This window comes from Poromitra crassiceps (genome assembly GCF_964638095.1).
Source record: "Poromitra crassiceps genome assembly, chromosome: 3".
In the NCBI taxonomy this organism is placed as follows: domain Eukaryota; kingdom Metazoa; phylum Chordata; class Actinopteri; order Beryciformes; family Melamphaidae; genus Poromitra; species Poromitra crassiceps.
In genome coordinates this window covers 41,936,803-41,960,831 of record NC_139625.1, presented here as the reverse complement: position 1 = coordinate 41,960,831, position 24,029 = coordinate 41,936,803, and the positions used below count along the sequence as shown (strand labels likewise).

Genomic DNA, 24,029 nt, shown 5'->3' with positions numbered 1-24,029 from the left:
ACGTGTCGATTCTGCCGAGCTCAAATGCCTGCGCCGCTGCCTTTGAAACAATAACAACAGCAGTGCTAGTCGCTAGCTCGTTGCTACACGCTGAAAACGATTGATGTGGATTATGCAATGAAGTAGCCTGCATGGTATGTTCGGTGGATGGCTGTAAACAGTCTTTTCCCCCCTCTAGTCCACAATAGAAAGCGTCCCCAGCCAGACTCTCCCAGCCCCTTTGCTTGGAGAGTCTGGCAAGTGAGACTACCCACTAAATGACTAGGATTTCACCCAAAAATTAACAGACTAGTCCAGGGGTGGCCAAACTACGGCCCGCGGGCCAACTGTGGCCCGCTGCCAGTTTTTAAGTGGCCCGCCATGAATTTAGCAAAAAAGAAATATATATATGCTTCTTCTTCTTCTTCTTTTTTGCCGGCAAAGTTTTTTCCCGTTTTTCCACTTTAAAGTTTGAAACGGAAACGGAAAAACGGAAGAACTTTTTCCCCCCATTTAGTTTTTCCATGTAAAACATTGAAAATGGGTTACTTGAGTACCCTGACCTGGTCTATTAATTTTTGTGTAATTTCTTTTCTTTTTTACATTTTTAATACTGAATGTTGGTGAAATTATCTCCCCCCCCCCCTTATATTTTTCTGTATGCGGCCCACAACCAAAAAAGTTTGGCCATTCCTGGACTAGTCCTTTAATCATTCCCATTCTCAGGTTGTAACATGCTGAGATGCTCCCTAGCCTTTAAATTCTGGGTACTTCCTTTGTCTATTTCTGCCTTATTGCAGTTTGTGCCCAGCTAGCCACCATGCAATAAAAGAGAGAGAGAGAGGAGCTAGCAGGTCAGCAGTGCTCCTCTAATTCTGAAACAGGAATAAGAAGCACTTCCCTTAGGCTGCCAATGTCTTCACTAAGTTATTTATTCCTGCGGTCAAGAAAAAAACATGTAACTGCGATTTTATATTTGTTATTTCAGGTGAAATTTTAAACAGTAATTTATTTATTTATTGGTTGAGAGACTTTCATGACTCTCAACCCCCAGTGTATAATTTCAGCAATGCAATGAGAAGCATTCTGCTCTTCATTCTGAAAAGCTGACTTTTTGCAGATGAGATGTTTTGTCTGACAACAGAGAGAGAGAGAGAGAGAGAGAGAGAGAGAGAGAGAGAGAGAAGCCCATAGCCAGTGCAAAAACCTGAACTTTCAGATGAACTTTTTTCTCATTAAGTCACAACTTCGTCACTCAATTATCTCTTGTTTGTATTTGTGCTCTGCGCTGTCTGTTCTCATGGGAATGGCATCGCTGGCTCCTGTCCATATAAACAGCTCTGCTGATTCGCAATATTTAAGTTTCTTTCCTCCCTCTCCACCTCCACTGCTGTTAGTTGTTGTCTATACACTCCACTGCCTTTAGTTGTTGTCATCCCCTTTTCTACCCTCAAGATCAGTATGCACTACAATTAACACTTTTTTTTAATCAACATCTGAAGAGTTTCATTTTTTATATAATTTATTAACCTGTCACTTCTTAACACCTCTGAAAAAATGACTGGCAAGGCAGGACATCTCAAACTGGATGTTATTGAGGTTATGATCTCCCTCAAGACAAAGTAATAACACTCTTCTAGATGCAATAATTTGTACTGTACCCATGAACAATTTTAAGAAATTATCAGGTATGTGTTATGCAAAATGGAAACTGTGTTACCTCAGACTTCTGCCTGAATGTGCACACAAGACCTTGCCTGAAACTTTGCCAGTTGTTTGCATTAAGTTTGTGTTTACACTGCTCAGGTTCCAGAGACAATATTGGCTTTCAATTTGGTGTACGCCTGCTTTTATTTGACTACCCATGACTCCATTGAAAAATGTGTCAGCTATCCAAACTGGCTGGTGGTCTGTCACGTTGGTGCATATCTATTTCCAAAAATATCATCTGAGGATTCCACTAGTTTGAGTTATTTTAAAAGTATCCACGTCTAGGGGCGTCTGGGTCATGTAGAGGTAACAGCACTCGCCTACCACTGAGGAGACCCGGGTTCAATTCCCGGCAGTGGTACTTCTGGCTTGGTCAGATGTTCCTACAGACACAATTGGCCGTGTGTGTGTGGGTGGTAAGATGGTGGGGTATGAGTCCTGGTCACTGCACTAGTGCCTTCTCTGGTTGGTCAGGGCACCTGTTCAGGGGGAGGGGAACTGGGGGGGAATAGCATGTCCTCCCATGTGCTACGTCCCGCCAGTGAAACCCCTCGCTGTCAGGTGAAAAGAAGCGGCTGGTGACTGCACATGTAATGTAATCTATAGCCGCTTTCACACCGGCCTTGAAAGCCGTAAAATGCACGGAAAATGGGATCCGCGCCTCCGATGTGAAAGTTCTGAAAGCGGGTTGGTGGGTAATTGTTGTATGCCTTTCGTTCTGCCAGTGGACCAGGTCACAGCGCCGGGTTACCCTGCAACCCGCCTCCACCTGAAAGCGTAGGAGCGGCAAGCCGGAACGGTGCAAATGGTCAGCTCATTCATAAAAAAAAAATACAAGGGAAAGCACCTCATGCAGCAAAAACGGCATAAGTGAAAGGCATAACTGAAAGTAAAAAAATGCGGCCAGGAGGAATGCTCCGTGCCTAGTAAGTAGGTTAGGCTTTATGCTCAAAAGATGTTGACATTAGTAGGTAAAATTAAGCTTCAGAGGACTATAGCTGTCTGTGGCGAGTTGGTCTGAGGATATTCCCTCTGGAAACCAGCTCCAGAACTGCAATCTGTCTAGCTAGCCAGTTGTGCATTCCCTTACAAAAACTACTAATGTTTTAGTAGTCATGTGCATTTATAGCCTATACTATTCTCCCGACGACGAGTAACGTTATGCAGACTGCAGCTGTTTGATATGCGGGCATCGTCTTTCAGATCGGACGCTAATTAGGCTACTTCATGGGAATAATTTGCTTTACAAAAAACTGGAACCAAAAGATAAGAATTAGCCTTGTACCTAATAGGCTACATGATGGTGCATCTGTGATCCATAAAGTCGATCAGATGAATATTGAAAGCCTTGTTACCATGCTGCATGTGGACAACACTTTCGTGTTTTATCACTGATCCTTAACGACCGCAGCTGCACGTCGTTGGCTGGCGTACATCGGCGATGTTTGGTTGTTGAATGAATTCGTTCATCATACAGTAGCCTAGGCTACACTAACCTATGAAAATATTCATTTGGGCTAGGAGGAGCTGGGTGGAAATGCCTCCGCTCGCCTTTCAATCCGGGAGCGGTGGCTGTCACCTGAAAGCACACCCCAGTACGGCAATGTGGTTGTGCTGCTTGGCTGTGTGTGAAAGCAATTTCTGTGGCGAGGCTGCCGGCTTTGCGGGCCTTCTGAACTGCAATTTTGCGCGATCTGTGTGTGAAAGCGGCTTATGTATGCACAATTTTTACATGTATCGGAGGAAGCATGTGCGAGTCTACAGCTCTCCCCAGATCGGCAGAGGGGCGTGGAGCAACGACTAAGACAGCAGGGAAATTGGCCAAGTACAATTGTGGAGAAAATGGGAGAAAAAATACGAAAAAGCTCGATAAAAAAGTATCCACATCTAGTGTACTGCATGAGTTAATTCCAGTCAGAAATCCGCACGACACGACGGACACGACGTAACACGACGTAACATGACGTAACACGACGTAACACGACGTAACACGACGGACACGACGTAACACGACGTAACACGACGTAACACGATGTAACACAATGTAACATGCCATTTGATGGATGCTTTTATCCAAAAAGCATGCATACCCTACTACACTTTTAACCCCAGAAATAATCGGCCCCCTAACCAGGAATCACAACATGAAGGCACTTTTAGGTGCATAATGTAGAACAACATGAGCTACACTTAGCTCAACAAAGGTAAAGGGAAAACAAGTGTGGCTGTAATAAAACATTGTAATCCTCCAGTGAATTCTGGACAGAATGATTAGCTGACACTAAAAGTGTCTGTATCTCTCTGAGAGATCATTGTAATTGAGTCTAAACTGCCTGTGTGCCTCAGGGGCCCCGAGGTGTGGAGGCTGCAGTGGGGTCCCACTCGACCTTCTGGCCTACTAAATAATCAGAGAGGAACCAGTGAGGAGAGGGCCAGTCTCAATACGCCTTGTGCTCGCTCTCACAAGGCTCTCATATTATAAGTTTGGAGTGGTTAACTGTGCTCAGTGTTCCCATTGCCGCCCGCTGGCCTTGACTGTTACCGTCAAAAGGATTGTCGAGTCCCATCGCATAAGAGTTGAAGAGGTGCCTGAGATGCTTAGCCTAAGATTTTATGAATTCGGACAATGTCTGCATTGTTATTGTAATACTGCTCTCTCTTGCGGAAGTGGTAAGTGTGCATTTAGGGCTCACCATAATGCATTTGGATGGGGCATCTGTACCCTTTGTTTGAGTTTGCCTCTTGACGGTCTCCTGCCTCCCCTCTGATTTTTTTTCTTCTTTTTTTGCCGCCAATGCGACATTTTGGACAGTGCTTAGTTTGGCAACATTGCATGCCTGCTGAGTGCGCTGTTTGGTTCAGAGCTGTGTATTACCCCTGAGATTTCACACAATCACGCTGTAGTTTCAAATCCAAATTATTGGGTGCCATACATCCCGCATCTGAACTGAAAATAAACAATAAGTATTATTATGAATAATAATAATAATAATAATACTACTACTACTACTACTAATAATAATGTTATCTACATTGTTCACATAGTGGTTTACAGACCTGAAAATCTCATGCATTTCTGAGCATGGGAACGTATTTTCCAGCCCGCTGCACATAGATAACACAAATGTCCATGATTACGCCGTTTGTAAAGTATGAGGCAGAAACTCATTGAAGTCTCTCATAATAGAAGAATAATTTGAATACTTGCACTCACATAAATTCAGGAAATGTCTTTCTTTCTGCAGACACAGTGTGTGTTTCTCCCTGTGAAAAAGTATGCATAGTCTTACAGGCTTGTATGATAAAGCAGTTGCTACTTTAAAAATATGGGATTTAAATTGATTTGTTAATTGCCTTGGGTTGCATAGTCATTCTATTATGTTATGTTATTGCATTAATTATTAAATTATTTTGCATGAATAAAAATGAATCTGTAACACTCATTTCTAATAAGTAATGCACATAATTAGCAAAATAAACAAGTTAAAATATTAAGTAATGGATGCATTATCTATTAACGTAATATTAAGTTGTAATTTCTAATATTTATTATTTTAATATCAGAAATGCAAAACAGAGATGAAGCAAACTATTGATAGAAGAACAATACAAATACTTACGGTCATATTATCATCCATGTAAACTGTGTTGTCTCTATCTGTTGTGTTCAGGTGGTGGGTGGAGAAAAAGCACAGCCCAGTGCTGGATCCCAGAGGGACTGTTAGTGTGGTAAGGACCCTTGAGACGAAAGAGGGTGCATGGAGGGCTCAAGGCCGGTAAAGCCAGGGTCGTCCGCCTACCTGTGGTTGGGGCTGGTCTCTGTAGCTGTAGCCTTCCTTTGTGCAGAGGCTGGGACCACTCCGAGCCCTTTGCTAACCTCGCGCAATGGGACCTGCGAGGTGAAAATTGCCAAGTGCCAGGCAGGGATCATCCTGCCCATCTGGTATCCCGAGGATCCATCCATGGGAGACAAGATCGCACGGGTCATTGTGTATTTCGTGGCCCTGATCTACATGTTTCTCGGCGTGTCCATCATTGCCGACCGCTTCATGGCGGCCATTGAGGTCATCACCTCCCAGGAGAAGGAGATTATCATCAGAAGGCCCAATGGGGAAACGACCACCACCACTATCCGGGTGTGGAACGAGACGGTCTCCAACCTCACCCTCATGGCCTTGGGCTCGTCTACCCCTGAGATCATGCTCTCTGTAATTGAGGTTTGTGGACATGAGTTCAAATCCGGGGAGCTTGGGCCCTCCACAATCGTCGGCAGTGCAGCCTTCAATATGTTTGTCATCATCGGCCTCTGCGTCTCGGTCATTCCCCAAGGAGAGGTCCGCAAGGTCAAACACCTCAGAGTGTTCTTCATCACGGCAGGCTGGAGCATCTTCGCTTACATCTGGCTCTACATGATCCTGGCTGTGTTTTCTCCCAATGTGGTCCAGATCTGGGAGGGTCTACTCACGCTGGCCTTCTTCCCCATATGTGTAATCCTCGCCTGGGTGGCAGACCGACGACTGTTCTTCTACAAGTACATGCACAAGAAGTATCGCACCGACAAACACCGGGGCGTCATCATCGAGACTGAGACCCACCGCTCCAAGGGAATTGAGATGGATGGCAAGATGGTCAACTCTCACTTTCTGGACGAAGGCACAGCCAGCAATCTCGTCGGCTTGATTGAGGGCAAGGAGGTGGATGAGTCCCGGCGCGATATGATCCGCATCCTGAAAGACCTGAAGCAGAAGCACCCGGAGAAGGAGTTGGATCAGCTGGTTGAGATGGCCAACTACTACGCTCTCTCGCACCAGCAAAAGAGCCGTGCCTTTTACCGCATCCAGGCCACGCGCATGATGACAGGCGCGGGCAATATCCTGAAGAAACACGTAGCGGAACAGGCCAAGAGGAGTGCCAGTGTGCAGGAGGTGCACGTGGAGGAGCCCGAGGAATACGTGTCTCGAATCGCCTTTGAGCCCGCTGTCTACCAGTGCCTCGAGAACTGTGGCGCTGTCCTTCTGACCATCACCAGGAAGGGCGGCGACCTCAACAAGACTATCTACGTGGATTATAAGACAGAGGACGGCTCGGCCAACGCTGGTGCCGACTACGAGTTCACAGAGGGCACTGTGGTCTTCAAACCAGGCGAGATGATCAAGGATATTAGCATCGGCATCATAGACGACGACATCTTTGAGGAGGATGAGCACTTTTTCGTGCGCCTCGGCAATCTGCGTGTCCTGGAGACCGAGGATGAGGTGCTGTCCGCCAACAGTCTCCCATACCCAAAGGCCATGCTGGGCTTCCCCGCTGTGGCCAATGTCACCATTCTGGATGATGACCATTCGGGCATCTTTACCTTCGAGAGCGCCTCGGTGCACGTTAGCGAGAGCATAGGCATTATGGAAGTGAAAGTGCTGAGGACTTCCGGAGCAAGGGGGACAGTCATCTTGCCCTATCGCACCATGGAGGGACTCGCCAAAGGAGGAGGGGAGGACTTTGAAGACACCTACGGAGAGCTTGAGTTCAAAAACGACGAGACCTGGTAAGAGAACCAATTTATTTTTCTTATGATAATGGGATGGTTCTTGGGACATTGCTCTTTTAGTGTGTCTAAATGTGTGTGCTGCCATTTATTTTGTTCATCAGTATATGCCTGTTTTTAATCACCCAAGGCTATTGAAAATGAAATGCTTTTAGGAGTCATAAATTATTGATTTTCTGCGGATGCTTGTTTATGCATCTCACTGATTTGCGTATTTTGTTGCAATATTCCAAATTCGACAGTTTTAAACCTGCTTAATGCTATTTAGTAGTCTGGCAGTTACACACTTCATTCAGTCTCAATTTATAATTCAAAATCCTTTGATCTACAGTACATTGAGACTTATGAGTTGTCTTCTGTGGCCCTTGACATAACAACATACTTTGTTAACATATTCACGTCCTATTTTTGCTCAACGCAAAGCTTTTTTCTATACATACTGTAGTTCAGCAGACAGCATTCCACATCTGAGCGTGCACTCTGTATATCCCCTTGTTTTCCCTGTCAAGATTGTTCTCTCATGAGAGCACTTTCAAAGCCATCCTGTGTGTGGTGCATGCCATAGGGATTCCACTTTGGGATTCGTCACACAACTGTGTCCTTAAGTAACCCTCCCCGTGCTTCTGTCTTAAGTAACCCCCTGCTCAGGAGGATTTCTGCTTTTTTTTTTTTTTCTTAATGTTTCTGTCATTCCTGCTTTATTTGATACCATGCAGCAGAAAAGCAGGATGGATAAAAGAGAGGGAGAGGGGGAATAACATACTGTAACAAAAGAGGTGAAGAGGCTCAGGTTGATGTCATCATGGTGGTCTTTCTAGCTCAGTGGATGAGCCATGACACTATCACTGATGCTGAGATTGGAGCTTTGCTTTCCATGGGGTCAGCCAAGCTCAAAATGCTTACAGTTTGGATGTAAGGCAGTTTGTGTAAAAGTGGTGGTGACACAAATAGCATATGTTATGCAGCCTTGTCTGCTGTGCTGTGTGTGTGCGTGTGTGTGCGTGCGTGCGTGTGTGCATGCGTGCGCGCGTTTGTGTGTGTGCGTGTGCGTGTGTGTGTGTGTGTGTGTGTGTGTGTGTGTGTGTGTGTGTGTGTGTGTGAAGTAATGCACTGCAAAACACATGGGTCTACAACAGAGTGGACATGTTTGCATTGTTTCAGTAATAGTAAGGCAGTACAAGTAGAACAGAATAGGGCCCCTGTACTGCATTGATGCTACAGCATTTTCTGCCATGCATGTACAGCACAGCAATGCCCCGGGATACCTGTATGTGTCTCCTGAGAAATATTGATTTGTTTATTTCACAGCTTGCATCTCCACACATTGGACTGCAGGCACTGAATCAAAGCGACATGCTTCTTTGACCCCCCCCCCCCACACACACACACACACACACCAGTGAGGACCCAGTCAGGGTCTGAGCTCTAAGCCCACGTTCACACCGTTCACACCATATGCCGAAGCAATGCTCAACCTACGCTCAACCCATAAGTTTCATTTCGGCGTCCTTGTTAACAGGTGAGGCCGTTCACACCAGCCACGCGCGTGCCTTGCTCAAGCCGCACTCAAGACACGCTGAAGCCGCGCTGAAGCCGCGCTGAAGCGATCGTTCAGGATTCAGTCCTATTTTCCAAGCGTGAAGCTGCCAGGCATGAAGTCATATGTTATATGTTTACAAGCACACGCCTTCTGCATGTCACCACCCCTTCTGCATGAAGGGCCGCCCTAAAGACTGCTTCTGCAATGCAGGTCTTTTTAAACTAATTGTTTCCACCCAGTTTTAGCAACGGAAGCCGGAAGATTGTTCTCAGTCTCTAATTGAGAGAAGTGTTTAGAGACTGAGATCTGAGTCTCGGGCTCCTGAGGACTGAGACAGCCTGGGGGTTGGCAGCGGGGTCGGGGGGGGGGGGGGGGGGGGTTGAGTGTCAGGGTGATCAGCATGCTCCTGGGACCTCCTCAGCACCCGGGGGTTTAGCTTGATTTGTGAGAGAGATGCTTTTTGGGCCCGGGCTGTAGGCTGAGTGGGATGGGTGCGGTGCGATCTTGTCGGCATTGTGAAGGAATGGAAGGAATGCTGGTCTATCGATCTGTTTGGATCTGCTGCAAGTTAGATGTTCTTACAGTGCAGCACCGCTTCAGTGTGAGGGGGTGCACAACTTTGCACAATGTGAATTGCTAAATATACTAGCGATCCTGGAGAAGAATCAGACTGTATAGTCAAACAGTTACAGTGTTATTAGGCCTGTCACTTCAGAACATTTCAGGAGAACCGGAAGCGCTAGATAGATTTTGCCCTCTTCTCATCCAGCTGTGTCTCTTTTAGGAGGAGTTAAGGGTGTGAGGAGACACTGAATTGCTAAATAGTCACGATCTGATCAGACTTGTATGTATTGCTCAAATAATGATTGCTTTAAACCATTGTCATCCAGTTCTACCCATTGTAGATGGAAACATTGTAATTATGTTATGAGTTGAGGACATGCAGAGATTTATGTTGTAATTTAAAGCACCACATGTAGATGGATTGTCAGGTTGAGCGGCCGAGGTTGAGGGCAGGGCCAAAGTTCAAAGTGCCTGACCTCTGACCCTTTTACCATGAGCCAAAATCACACAGCTGTCAATGTAGAGACCTGCTATCTGCAGTGAGACTCCACTGACAGACTCCACTCCACTTGCAGGGGAGAGATTGTATAGTCATAATTTAGATAGAGGAATTCATATGGTAACAACCCAATCAGAATCAGCATGACTATCCATTAAGTGCAAAAGATGTCTTGTTGGTGCAATTATATTCAAATAGGCTTTCACAGTCTGACACACAGGCTACAAACAAACACCATCTTACTTATAATGCAAAGGGACAGTGCAAGACATGCTATGGTTATTAAACTATATTTTGTTTACATATACACGTCTCACACACACACACACACACACACACACACACACACACACACACACACACACACACACACACACACACACAGAATTGATTCATGTTTGCAGAGTATGATAACATGATAACTGGTGCATAGATCATTACACAAAAACATATAGGCCTAAGCTGCAATTCAATTAAGCAGTTAAACACCGCAAAATGTCCACATGCATGAACAAGCTCAAATATTCAGGTGAAAATCTCCCCCTCCCCCTTCAGAGGGTTGTGGATGTTTTGTAGAATGGCATACTGCTGTTACAGAACTCCCAACAAGCTCCACACATTTCCATAATTACAGTGGGATAGTGATGAATTAGATTCTGCGTTCATCCATACAAAAGAGAAAGAGGAGCAGTGGAAGTGACAGCTTCATCCAGAAACATACTAGAAGATTCATGAGAACATTTCCATACACAAAACAAAGGAGATGAATGTGTAGAATATTCACTAAAGGCGTAATTACAATGATGTTTCTTCTGCTGCCTTGAAAGCTCTCGTCAGGGTCCTACTCTGAAAAAATGCAGAATTTGCCTCCATTGCCTCCACATTCATATTCTACCACTGACATGTATGGAAATTGACAATGGGAATGTTATGTTTATTTCCATTAGGCATCAAGGGATTCTCTATTTGGCACAAGGTTCAAACCGTTTTCTTTGTCGCTGCTAATTCACTGTTAATTGCTTTGACTAAATGAGAGTGGAGCTTGCTCCCTGTCTAAAGGGCAAGGGGCTTTTTGAGGCCCTTTAGGACAATTAGGCCACATTATGCTTCAGCTCTCTTGCTCTCTCTCTCTCTCCCCCTGTTTTACCAGGCACTGACTCTCAATCTGTTTCACCAGGCACTGACTCTCAATCTGTTTACCAGGCACTGACTCTCAATCTGTTTCACCAGGCACTGACTCTCAATCTGTTTTACCAGGCACTGACTCTCAATCTGTTTCACCAGGCACTGACTCTCAATATATTTTACCAGGCACTGACTCTCAATCTGTTTCACCAGGCACTGACTCTCAATCTGTTTTAGCAGGCACTGACTCTCAATCTGTTTCACCAGGCACTGACTCTCAATCTGTTTCACCAGGCACTGACTCTCAATCTGTTTCACCAGGCACTGACTCTCAATCTGTTTCACCAGGCACTGACTCTCAATCTGTTTTACCATGCACTGACTCTCAATCTGTTTCACCAGGCACTGACTCTCAATCTGTTTCACCAGGCACTGACTCTCAATCTGTTTCACCAGGCACTGACTCTCAATCTGTTTTACCAGGCACTGACTCTCAATCTGTTTCACCAGGCACTGACTCTCAATCTGTTTCACCAGGCACTGACTCTCAATCTGTTTTAGCAGGCACTGACTCTCAATCTGTTTCACCAGGCACTGACTCTCAATCTGTTTTACCAGGCACTGACTCTCAATCTATCTCTCTCTCTTCCTGTTTTACCAGGCACTGTTTCTTAAATCTCTCTCTCTTTCTCTCTCCCCCTGTTTTACCGACTCTCAATCTGTTTTACCAGGCACTTTGCTGCCACTTCATTTACCATATCCCCCCCACATAACCAAGCGGTGCACAATGCCTTTACCCTCATTGTCTGAGCAGTATACAGTGAACTACAGTTGTGAAGTTAGTGAGTATTGCCTTAGAATGGAGGCCAATGGTACACCCGTTCAAAATAACCAAAAACACATCTAATAGCACCAAAATACATGTTGTGCTTTGGGTACTCACCACAAGATCAAATATGAATCCATAGTTACGTGAAACGTCATTTTCAGAGTAAATCCCTACACCAAGTTACTTCCTTGTTTGCCTGTAGAGTGCTTCTGCTGTACACAGCGCATGCGCTGTATGTCGCATGCCTGGTGGCCATGTTTAGAAAGTAATTCCGGCTATGTATTTACCTTAAAAAAAGGATAATTTCTTCATATTTGGATTAATATTTCATCTCATGGTGAGTACCGAAGCACAACATGTATTTTGGCGCTATTAGATGTGTTTTTGGTTATTTTGAACGGGTGCACCATTGGCCTCCATTCTAAGGCGATACTTACTAACTTCATGACTGTAGCTCACTGTATTCTGCTCGGACAGTGATGGTAAAGGCATGGTGTACCTTGATTATGTGGGGGGATATGGCAAATGAGCTAAACTCCCGAAAAAGTGGCGTATCCCTTTAATCTCTCTCTCTCTTTCCCTGTTTTACCAGGCAGGCATGGACTCTCAATCTCTCTCTCTATCTATCTCTCTCTCTCTCTCTCTCTCTCTCTCTCTCTCTCTCTCTCTCTCTCTCTCTCTTCCTCCCTGTTTTACCAGGCACTGACTCTTAATCTTTTTTGACACACTTTGGGTCTATTGTTATCAACCAGAGTGGACATTTATTATGGTCCTAATCTGGGGCTCTGGAACACATCACTCCGATTCTTAGCCCGACAATAGTCCTCGGCACGAAGGAGGAAAAATATAAAAATGGATACATTTGCAGCGGGATAGACAGCATTTGCCTGATGGTTGGGAAGAGCGAATTCACTGCCCAGAATAATAAAGGGGTAATTTTTAAAAATAATCCCCCCCTCTGGATTCTTCTCCCATTTTCTCCCCAATTGTACTTGGCCAGTTCCCCCTGCTGTCCCGGTCGCTGCTCGACCTCCTCCGCCGATTTGGGGAGAGTTGTAGAATAGCACATGCTTCCTCCGATACATGTGCAGTCGCCAGCCGCTTCTTTCCACCTGACAACGAGGAGTTTCACCGGCACAACATAGCACATGTAAAGATCATGCTATTCCCCTCAACCCCCCCCCCGAGCAGGCGCTCTAACTGACCAGAGGAGGCGCTAGTGCAACGACCAGGACACATACCCTTAATCTGGTTTCCCATCCCAATTGTGCCTGTATGGACGCCCAACCAAGCCGGAGGTAACACAGGGGTTTGAACCTACAACCCTTGTGTTGATAGGCAGGGAATCTACCCGGACGCCCATAAATGGGTAAAGGTTGAAGGCTTGTGTTTCCCTTGACTGAGTGAAGATAACACAGCTGTTAGGTGGAGAAACTCCATCCCCGGAGAGACGGATGTTTAACTAGGTGCTGATAGATTCATAAACAAAAGAGTGGTGTGCAGCGGACGCACCAGAATCAGCTCAAGTCGTTGTTGACGGTGGTCACGCCTGTTTGAGCATGCCTCTCAACACATGTGCCTGTAAACCTGCATCATACTTTTTTTATAATAGCATCAGGTATTGAATTATTCATAGGGGTTACATTTCGGTCATAATAAGAGCTTTACTGTCTCCCCTCCCCCGCATGCAGAAACCTCACCCAACCTTTTTCCTTAAGATGTCACCCCTCTTGGCTTCCTGAGTGACAGAACACATGTCCACGCTTCTCCTTATCCTGCTGAGCGCGCAGCTTTCCCCCTGCCAACAACACTATTCCAGACATCCTGGAATAGACCCATGAGGGTTACCTTACCGCCCGCAGCCGCCGCCCGCCGCCACAGCCAGGAGGATCACAAGCTTTGCTAATCATGTTCACTGCTTTGACTTTTGTTGTTTCACTCGCGCTCTAGCCTTATAGTTTCTGTTCTCTCAGAAATTGGGTTGAAATTGAAATTTGGTTCTTGTATTTTATGGCGCCTTAGGGTGCAATCGCTCTTGCTGTTTTTTTCCCGTAAAGTGGTTTACTTTGTTGCATTTATTTTGTATTTGGTTCGTTTAGGTTCACAACACCCAATTAAAAGTGCTTGCAAACAAAAGTCACATGGACTCACACATGCATACGAACTCACTCTCATGCACAGCCTTTAACACATCCAGAAGCATAGTATACTACATGCTATCCACCTTATTTCTAGCTGCCATGATGCCTGATGGGTGCTTCTTCCGTTCCGGTGTAATTTTTACACTGTTTTAACTTGACAAAAAAAACGTCTATGAGGATTTTACAGCAGAGCCATTCTGCTCTACAGCCGTGTCGTTCGGGTGCTGGGATAACGTAACCCAGCAAGCATGGACGGACCCGGACGAATCGAGAGAGCCCAATCGGGGCCAGCTCAAGTCATATCATGACGAGTCAGATCTGGCCCAGATTATCATTGTATAATCACTATCCAACTAATTTCACTCACCGGTCACCACTGAAACATCCATGAGGCTAACTGAATGGTTGCAATCAATCACGTATTTCTCAGCCTGGGCTATGTATTTATCCAAAATCCGAGTGATCAGCACTTGCGTTGCATGTGGACAATCTGCGCTGATTAACAAACTGTTTGTGGAGGTGGGACTTCGAGGAGATGAATTGCGGGGAAACCTGCAATTGTCTGCAATGTGTTTCGGGGTTCTTCTTCTTACACAGATTGTAGACGGTTACACTGATGTCCGATCCAAGACTTGACGCCAACGTTTTAAATATAAAACAAGTTTCTGCAATAATCCTACATAGGCTATATTCGTGTCTCGTATAGCCTAACAGGAGCACTGGGTAAACAAACGCCCGCGGGTGACACTTGTAAATTTTGAAGGAATTCCTCAATGATTCTTCGAGATTAAAGTTTGAATTAAATTAGCTTTCGTTTTTATTAAAACTGTCCCGACTCCATGGATGTATACAGTACATGGATGTATACTGGTATAAAAAGAACAAGGGGTCCATGTTTTGAAAGGGTAGGCTATATTACACCAACGTACAGCAGATAATTTCAGCGAACAGGTAGCGTAGCGGTAGGATTGCCCCACACGGGGCGGTATTATATTTTTTGAAAATGTAGCATAAATTGTTAATCTGGACATAATTATAGCTTTATGTATAAAGTTGCTGAATATAAACTGTGTACATAGCAGAATAACTGAACATGCCCATTCATGGTAACGGTCATATTTCGACGTCTGCTTGACGTTCCCCCATAGACGTCTAAATCATCCCCAAATCACCCTGTGATCCGGCCTAGTCCTGAACGTCACTGAAACACGTCATCACAACGTTATTATGACGTAATTTTGCTTGCTGGGAATACATTGTGGGTAGTCGGCTACTGTGGCTAATGCTAACGGCTAGAGTAATAGTTACTTTACATGGCAGTAAAACACCACTGAATGACCAAATTGATTTAACTTTTAACCATTTCGAGTAACACTGTTTCCATACGGACCCGCAGCGTTGGTTAGTTGTTTATAACGTGACTATATTTATAACTTTTATAACGTGCTCCAGCTTCCGGTTTATAATTCGGGTCTGCAGCCGAGTACAAAGGCTGCAGAAGAAGCCTGCATGACTCATTGTTGCAAGCTGCAACAATGAGTCACGTTAAACCGGACCTTCTTCCCAAAATTATTTTTTACAGTGGGGTATTCAAAAATAAGGTGGATAAGATTCATGAGAACATCTTCTCCTTCCTCATCGTAGCTAACCTATTGTAGCTTTTGTACTTCAGCGCCTGCTTGCAAATACTGCACACAGACACACACTCACACTCACACCCACACCAACTCACACACAGACTCACACTCACGCTCACACCCACACGAACTCACACACAGACACACACACACTCACGCCCACACCCACACTAACTCACACACAGACACACACTCACGCTCACAACCACACTAACTCACACACAGACACACACTCACGCTCACAACCACACTAACTCACACACAGACACACACTCACGCTCACACCCACACTAACTCACACACACACACACTCACGCTCACACCCACACTAACTCACACACAGACACACACTCACGCTCACAACCACACTAACTCACACACAGACACACACTCACGCTCACACCCACACTAACTCACACACAGACACACACTCACGCTCACACGCACACTAACTCACACACAGACTCACGCTCACAACCACACTAACTCACACACAGACACACACTCACGCTCACACCCACACTAACTCACACACAGACACACACTCACGCTCACACCCACACTAACTCACACACAGACACACACTCACGCTCACACCCACACTAACTCACACACAGACTCACGCTCACACCCACACTAACTCACACACAGGTCGAGTGGCAATAAATATGCTGGCCCTGCGTTTGTTCCTCCCAGTTGGGGGGAATGCAATGAAGTTAAAGCTTTATTTATAACACAATTCAGTGTAGGGCGTGTGGCGTGTGGCCAGGTCCAAGACTCCCCCTGAGTGTCTGTGTGTAAATCTGACTTGGGATCAGATTCTGGCTCCCCGGACTTTTGACAGTGTCTGCAGCCTAATGGGGTTAGCACCGAGGTAAGTGCATCAGTTTGACCCACTTGACAATCGGTCAAATCAAAGCGTTTAGCTCGGATGTTTCAACAAATAAACTGTGCGTTGTACAATCATTTGATTTCATTCCAAGAAACATAGAGGAAAAAAAACGACACCTAGTCTTACGAAATGGTATACAAATTCCAATTATGGTGCTTATAAATAAAGGAGAGAAAAGTAACTTATGTGCCCAGTTGACTTTTCACAGACTTGGATACTCCATTTTAGAGATATTGAATCATGTACATTTTGGAAATTATTATTTTTCTTATACACCCACCACCTTCTGTCTTTTTCATATTAATTTGGATGTGAAATCGTACTTCAAAGCATTCATAGTGGGATGTTTCACTTCATTGTAACATGCTTTGATTAACAAATTATATGCCTCTCTTTTCACTGGTTCCCCCGCCATTAGCAGCTTTTGGTGGAATGTAAAACTGGATGTGTGTTTGTACTTGAAGCGCTGATGAAAGGGTAGAGTGGCTCAAATCAGCTAACATTCAGGTAGGATGTTTTGATAAATAATGTAGCATCTGCTCTAGTTAAAGGAAAACTGTTATTTTCAACCTGAGCCTTGTGGGCATTCCAGTGAGTAAAAACACACAAACACTTTCAAGTTGAAGCAACAAAATCCCACTCATCTGCTTGTGCCGATATGACCTGAATGCAGCAGAAGATACTGGCAGCCAGCAAAGTGAGCAAGGAAGTGTGCGGCAAAAAGTCGTCAAGATGTGTAATTGCAGCGTGTGTTATTGTGTTGATAGTGTGTGTTTTACTCAGATTCAGGGTTTGAATCTTTGAGTTTGGTCCCTTTGGAGAGCAACGGCCTCTTGCATCCTGAGATATGCGTTGCTCTATTTGGAGTAATTGATGAAATTTTGATCAAAATCAATTGGCAAAAACTAGGAAAATAGGTTGAAATACTTAGCAACCCTCTCTTTTGCTTTTCAAAATTGTTTGTTTTGTTGATTAGTGCTGGATGTGGGTTTACACGGGATGGATAGTGGTGCGTTCAATACAGGTCTCTGCTCTCATTTCGTTCCCTGCCTGCCAGGGTGATAGTCCCAGGTGCCAGTGGAGGTGCCCTTGCTGCCCCTGCACCCACATCCAGCATCTGCATTCTTTGATAAAGGTCAGTCCTGCTCCACAGCACCTTCCTCCATGCACAGCGCAGCAGCATTAAGACTAGAAATCGATAGCGCTCACAGTGAGAGGAGCTAAGGTTGCATCGAGCACGATGAGGGGGTTTGCAAAGGCTGTAGGAGATGAGAAAAGCTGTCGGCTTTTAGGCCTTTTTTTCTGCTGTTGTCTGACTTTTCCTGCCTGAAACAATAACGGAAGACATATGAGGCTGTCTGATGTGTTTGCAAAGTCTCCAGTGTAGAACACTGATTTGAATGTGTGAATTCAGCTTAGGGCACTTTATGTCTGGCCAATATACAAAATGCTCGCTGAGCAACCCTAAAGGCAGATGGGGGTCAGTAAAGGTGAGGCAGTCTCAGTCTTTTTCATTGGATTTTCTGTTGATGCAGTTTGAGTTTCTGAACGGGGCTTTCTTTACTTTGTCTGTTCAGCCATGGTGGCTATCGTTGCTCATGCTAACTCGCCACGTCTGCTTTTCATTCCAAACAAACTGCTGTTGCTGCTGCTGGAAACATAAAACACATTTTTCCTCTGAAAGACCTAGCAGACCCCGGGTGTTTAAAGACCTAGCAGACCTGGGTGTTTAAAGACCTAGCAGACCTGGGTGTTTAAAGACCTAGCAGACCCCGGGTGTTTAGAGAGCTAGCAGACCCCGGGTGTTTAGAAAGACCTAGCAGACCCCGAGTGTTTAAAGACCTATCAGACCCGAGTGTTTAGAAAGACCTAGCAGACCCCGAGTGTTTAAAGACCTAGCAGACCCCGGGTGTTTAGAAAGACCTAGCAGACCCCGAGTGTTTAAAGACCTATCAGACCCCGAGTGTTTAGAAAGACCTAGCAGACCCCGAGTGTTTAAAGACCTAGCAGACCCCGGGTGTTTAGAAAGACCTAGCAGACCCCGAGTGTTTAAAGACCTAGCAGACCCCGAGTGTTTAGAAAGACCTGGCAGACTCCGGGTGTTTAAAGACCTAGCAGACCCCGAGTGTTTAGAAAGACCTAGCAGACCCCGAGTGTTTAAAGACCTAGCAGACCCCGGGTGTTTAAAGACCTAGCAGACTCCGGGTGTTTAAAGACCTAGCAGACCCCGGGTGTTTAGAGACCTAGCAGACCCCGGGTGTTTAAAGACCTAGCAGACCCCGAGTGTTTAAAGACCTAGCAGACTCCGGGTGTTTAAAGACCTAGCAGACCCCGGGTGTTTAAAGACCTAGCAGACCCCGAGTGTTTAAAGACCTATCAGACCCCGAGTGTTTAAAGACCTAGCAGACCCCGGGTGTTTAGAAAGACCTAGCAGACCCGAGTGTTTAAAGCCCCATTCAGTAACTTTTCCAACTGCGCCCTCTGCGTGCATTAGTATCGATAACGATATCGCCGTTCAAAGTCAACAAAACACAGCGCCAGAAAGCTCTATGTACATGTTGTGACATCGGGTACTCACCACGTGATGAAATAATAATCCATAGTTCCGTGAAACATCATTTTCGTAGCAAATCCGAATCGAGTTACTTCCTTGCTTTCAGGCAGACAGCGCTTACGCTGTACAGTGCATGCGCACATCCTTTTCTTTTTTTCGATTTTATTGACACGGGACGCTGACAGCAAACTGCTTAGTCCCAGTGCTGGCCAATGGAGGGCGGTGTGGGATAAATAAAGCCGAGAGTCTCCCTATTACCAGTCAATCTACCATGTCCTGTGACTAAAAAGCAGTTATATTTCAGTGAAAAATGTCAAAAATCTTACTGATTGGGGCTTTAAAGACCTAGCAGACCCCGGGTGTTTAAAAACCTAGCAGATCCCGGGTGTTTAAAGACCTAGCAGACCCCGGGTGTTTAGAAAGACCTAGCAGACCCCGGGTGTTTAAAGACCTAGCAGACCCCAGGTGTTTAAAGACCTATCAGACCCGAGTGTTTAGAAAGACCTAGAAGACCTAGCAGACCCCGGGTGTTTAAAGACCTATCAGACCCCGAGTGTTTAGAAAGACCTAGCAGACCCCGAGTGTTCAGAAAGACCTAGCAGACCCCGGGTGTTTAGAAAGACCTAGCAGACCCCGAGTGTTTAGAAAGACCTAGCAGACCCCGAGTGTTTAGAAAGACCTAGCAGACCCTGAGTGTTTAGAAAGACCTAGCAGACCCCGGGTGTTTAGAAAGACCTAGCAGACCCCGGGTGTTTAAAGACCTAGCAGACCCCGGGTGTTTAAAGACCTATCAGACCCGAGTGTTTAGAAAGACCTAGCAGACCCCGAGTGTTTAAAGACCTAGCAGACCCCGGGTGTTTAAAGACCTATCAGACCCAGAGTGTTTAGAAAGACCTAGCAGACCCCGGGTGTTTAGAAAGACCTAGCAGACCCCGAGTGTTTAGAAAGACCTAGCAGACCCGAGTGTTTAGAAAGACCTAGCAGACCCCGGGTGTTTAAAGACCTAGCAGACCCCGGGTGTTTAAAGACCTAGCAGACCCCGGGTGTTTAAAGACCTAGCAGACCCCGGGTGTTTAAAGACCTAGCAGACCCCGGGTGTTAGAAAGACCTAGCAGACCCCGAGTGTTTAGAAAGACCTAGCAGACTCCGGGTGTTTAAAGACCTAGCAGACCCCGAGTGTTTAGAAAGACCTAGCAGACTCCGGGTGTTTAGAAAGACCTAGCAGACCCGAGTGTTTAGAAAGACCTAGCAGACTCCGGGTGTTTAAAGACCTAGCAGACCCCGGGTGTTTAAAGACCTAGCAGACCCCGAGTGTTTAGAAAGACCTAGCAGACCCGAGTGTTTAGAAAGACCTAGCAGACTCCGGGTGTTTAAAGACCTAGCAGACCCCGAGTGTTTAGAAAGACCTAGCAGACTCCGGGTGTTTAAAGACCTAGCAGACCCCGGGTGTTTAAAGACCTAGCAGACCCCAAGTCTTTAGAAAGACCTCTGCATACCCCTGCTGTGTTTTTTTTGTGTGTTTTTTTCTGCAGTGTTAACCTTCTGCCTGCTGTGGGTGCTCTGTGCGTTTTTTTTTTGTTTTTTTTTGTGTGTGTGTTTGGTTTTGTGTTTTGCTGTTGTTGTTTTTGTGGAGATTGTGTGTGTTGTGTTGTGGGTGGCTGGGGACGGAGGGCATGTTATTTGTTATTGCATTCTTTGCTGGCTGTTTACCCCTCTGATGGCTAAAAAATGAATAAACATACTTAAGAAAAAAAAAAAAAAAAAGACAGACCTAGCAGACCCCGAGTGTTTAGAAAGACCTAGCAGACTCCGGGTGTTTAAAGACCTAGCAGACTCCGGGTGTTTAAAGACCTAGCAGACCCCGAGTGTTTAAAGACCTAGCAGACTCCGGGTGTTTAGAAAGACCTAGCAGACTCCGGGTGTTTAAAGACCTAGCAGACCCCGGGTGTTTAGAAAGACCTAGCAGACCCCGGGTGTTTAGAAAGACCTAGCAGACCCCGGGTGTTTAGAAAGACCTAGCAGACTCCGGGTGTTTAGAAAGACCTAGCAGACTCTGGGTGTTTAGAACATGAAAATGAAAAGGTCATTTCACAGTCACAAAACTCTGCTTTTTCATTTTTCAAAGCTTAAGCTACAGTATGCAGCCAGCCTCCCTGCCTAGAGAGCTGCCATGTTATGACGATATTATATCTTTACCTGTAAATATCTGTGAATCATTTATATTCTTTACATCTTATTTGTTCGAATCTATTACATGTTACTTGAGCACCAATCGCGCCAAGACAATTTCCTAGTATGTGAAAACATACCTTGGCCAATAAAATAATTCTGATTCTGATTCTAAAGCAGCAAGTCCCCTCTCCTGGGCCGCCACTGAAGGATTCTGTGGCTACCCACCTCTCCTCATAGAAGACCAAGGAGGAGGCGTAGGCTATTCTCTGTCGCTCAAATTCTGTCTTCAAAAGGCTAGTAATTAGCCGCTACAAGGTATGTTAGCTGGTAGAATGGCTAGCTAGCCATTCGACTAACATAGTACCGTGAGAGGAAGCCGATGGAGATGTAGGCTGTTTTCTGTCGCTCAAAACGAAGGCTAGGCCATCCGTGCTGATGCAGTTTAGACAAAAGTTAGCTGGTAGAATAAGAAGTATCATTAGCAAAAACTAATTGGGTTAGAATGTAGACACGAAGTCTGCAGTGGACTGAATAAAGCTGGAAAGACGGTGGCAGGTGCACGAGGCCTATTTATGGCCATGGGAGTCACGTCATATAGGCATATCAGTCACCTGCCCGTGGGCCAAGACGTGACTTGGGTGGTGGTAAAACATTGTATAAATCCAATTTATTCAGCAGCACTGCCCAAGCCAGCTTGGTAGCACATGAGTAAGAACTTAAGTTTGAAATGAAGTAAAACCCTTACGAAGACTAAGATGGTTGGAGGAGAGGTGATGGTATCTTACCAGGCAGTGGATTATTTCTTCTCTTTTTTGCAGTCCCGTCCCGTCCCGTCATGTCCCGTCATGTCCCGTCATGTCCCGTCATGTCCTGTCATGTCATGTCCTGTCATGTCCCGTCATGTCCCGTCATGTCCTGTCAGTGGTTTTGTGGGGTGAGCGAGTGGCCAGGACAAGAGCTGGAGGCTATACAGTAGCATTTAAGGAAGACCCATTGAGCCCCAGAGTGACACAGGATTATTTCGATATGATCTCACTTCATGGATTTGACAAAAGCACAGTACTTTGAAGTCAAAGAAAAGAAGTCAGTGGCTCCACATCTCCTTCTGCCACGAATCACAAAAGGGGCTGTTGTAGCATTCACAGCCCTAAGTTCACATTTTTCTTCCTCGCTGCTTTGATTATCAGGCTTGTATAGCAGCCTTGTAACTGCTCCCCCCTCCCCAGCCCTCCATCCCTGCAGTGGGGGTGTTCTTTCTTTCTTTGGCTTAGAAACACATTGAACTGATACTAGCTGCAACCTCACTCCAGTTTTTACTCTATACACACTATACACACACAGTCCCGGGGCTACTCCTCTACCCTCCCCCCCCCCCCCACCCCGTGTTTCAGGCTGGACCAACGTGCTCTGCAGGCAGCTCAGGGGGACCTGCTTTAGGGGGGAACCGGCTTCTCCACATTTATTCCCAGGGTGCTGCAGCAGAAAATGCGCCAGAATGCATCAGTAGTTCCTCATTCCCCTCATCCCATCCCTGCACGTCACGCCCGCCCCTCACCACCCCCACCACCTCCCTCCCTCCCTGAACATCACACCCACCCCTCACCACCCCCAACACCTCCCTCCCTCCCTTCCTCCCTCCTTCCCTCAAGCCTCTTCCTCCTCCGCTCCTCTGTGGTGCAACCCGGGAGGCATGATCTCCACATTCACATTTTATAGTCACATTCACGTTTTTAAAGGGTCTCTATCCCTCTCTGTGGGACATTATGTGGTGTAATAGGAGAGTTTTCACACATTTTTTGGAATTGCCCTAAATTACAAGTATTTTGGGAAAAGGTAATGAGGGATATAGGAGAGATTTTTGATTTGGACAGATCATTTGAACCACAGCAGCTAATTCTACGTTAGGGGAAAACAAATTGTATATGCTGAGAGCTCTTGGTGTTAATATCCCATAAACATTAAAATAAACTGGCTTACACCCCATCCACCCACCTTGGACCAATGGCCTCAAACACTCAAAATCATGAACTGTATGGAAAATATAATGGCCAGACTACAACTCCGGATGGACATTTATTTTCAAAAATAGGCTTCTGTCATAAAATGTATCTAGCAAAGGGACCATATTGTAAACATTGAATTGGACAAGTTGGGGTGAATGTCAAAGTGAAACATAGAAAAGGATATTCCTTCTTCTATCCTTTGTTTTTGTATTGTTTTTTTTTTTTTATACCAATAGTATTTGTGTATGTTGTGCTGTATGAGACTTATTGTCAAGTGGCTCTATTTGTGTTCAAACTTCAAACCTGAATTAACATAGGCAGTGCCTCATGCATAGCCTGGATAAACCCAGCCTCCACGTGACCTCTATGTGCTATCAGTCACACTTGTGACTGATAGCACATAGATAGAGGTCACGAGGACGCTGGGTTTACCCAGGCTACCTCATGCATGGAAGGAGGACTTTTACAAAGCCAGCGGTAATTCTGAGATTAATTATGATTAAAAAAACACATAGGCTAATGTTATTTTGGGATGCGGTGTCTATACTTAAATTGGATCTCTGGTTCAGATACTGCCGTCACTGATTCATAGTTGCTGAGCAGCATCTTCAGTCCTAAAAAGCCAATTGCTGATTAGTGCCGCTAATGACGCTTTGATGAGCTGGCGTGATGGTGTCTCTTAAGGAGAGAGATGAGCTGGCGTGATGGTGTCTCTTAAGGAGAGAGATGGCACCAGAGAGACGAGCAGATGAGGCTGGGTGCAGAGAGGAGACGCCTCCTAATCAGCCGGCGGAAATCTTCATTTTGCATCCCGCCTCTGTCCTCCACTGCTTTGTTCTCCG

The 24,029-nt window shown here is 45.6% G+C and overlaps 1 protein-coding gene across 4 annotated transcripts in view; it reads left to right on the top strand.

Moving 5' to 3' along the window:
* Nucleotides 1–5,447: 5,447 nt before the first annotated feature.
* Nucleotides 5,448–24,029, top strand: part of slc8a3 (solute carrier family 8 member 3) — a gene marked incomplete at both ends in the record, with an annotated part of 176,577 nt that continues 157,995 nt past the window's right edge. For all 4 annotated transcript variants that reach the window (XM_083633773.1, XM_083633771.1, XM_083633772.1 and 1 more), the window contains one exon: nt 5,448–7,231. In XM_083633773.1, the coding sequence (XP_083489899.1) occupies nt 5,448–7,231 (1,784 nt within the window). The remainder of the gene's footprint in view (nt 7,232–24,029) is intronic.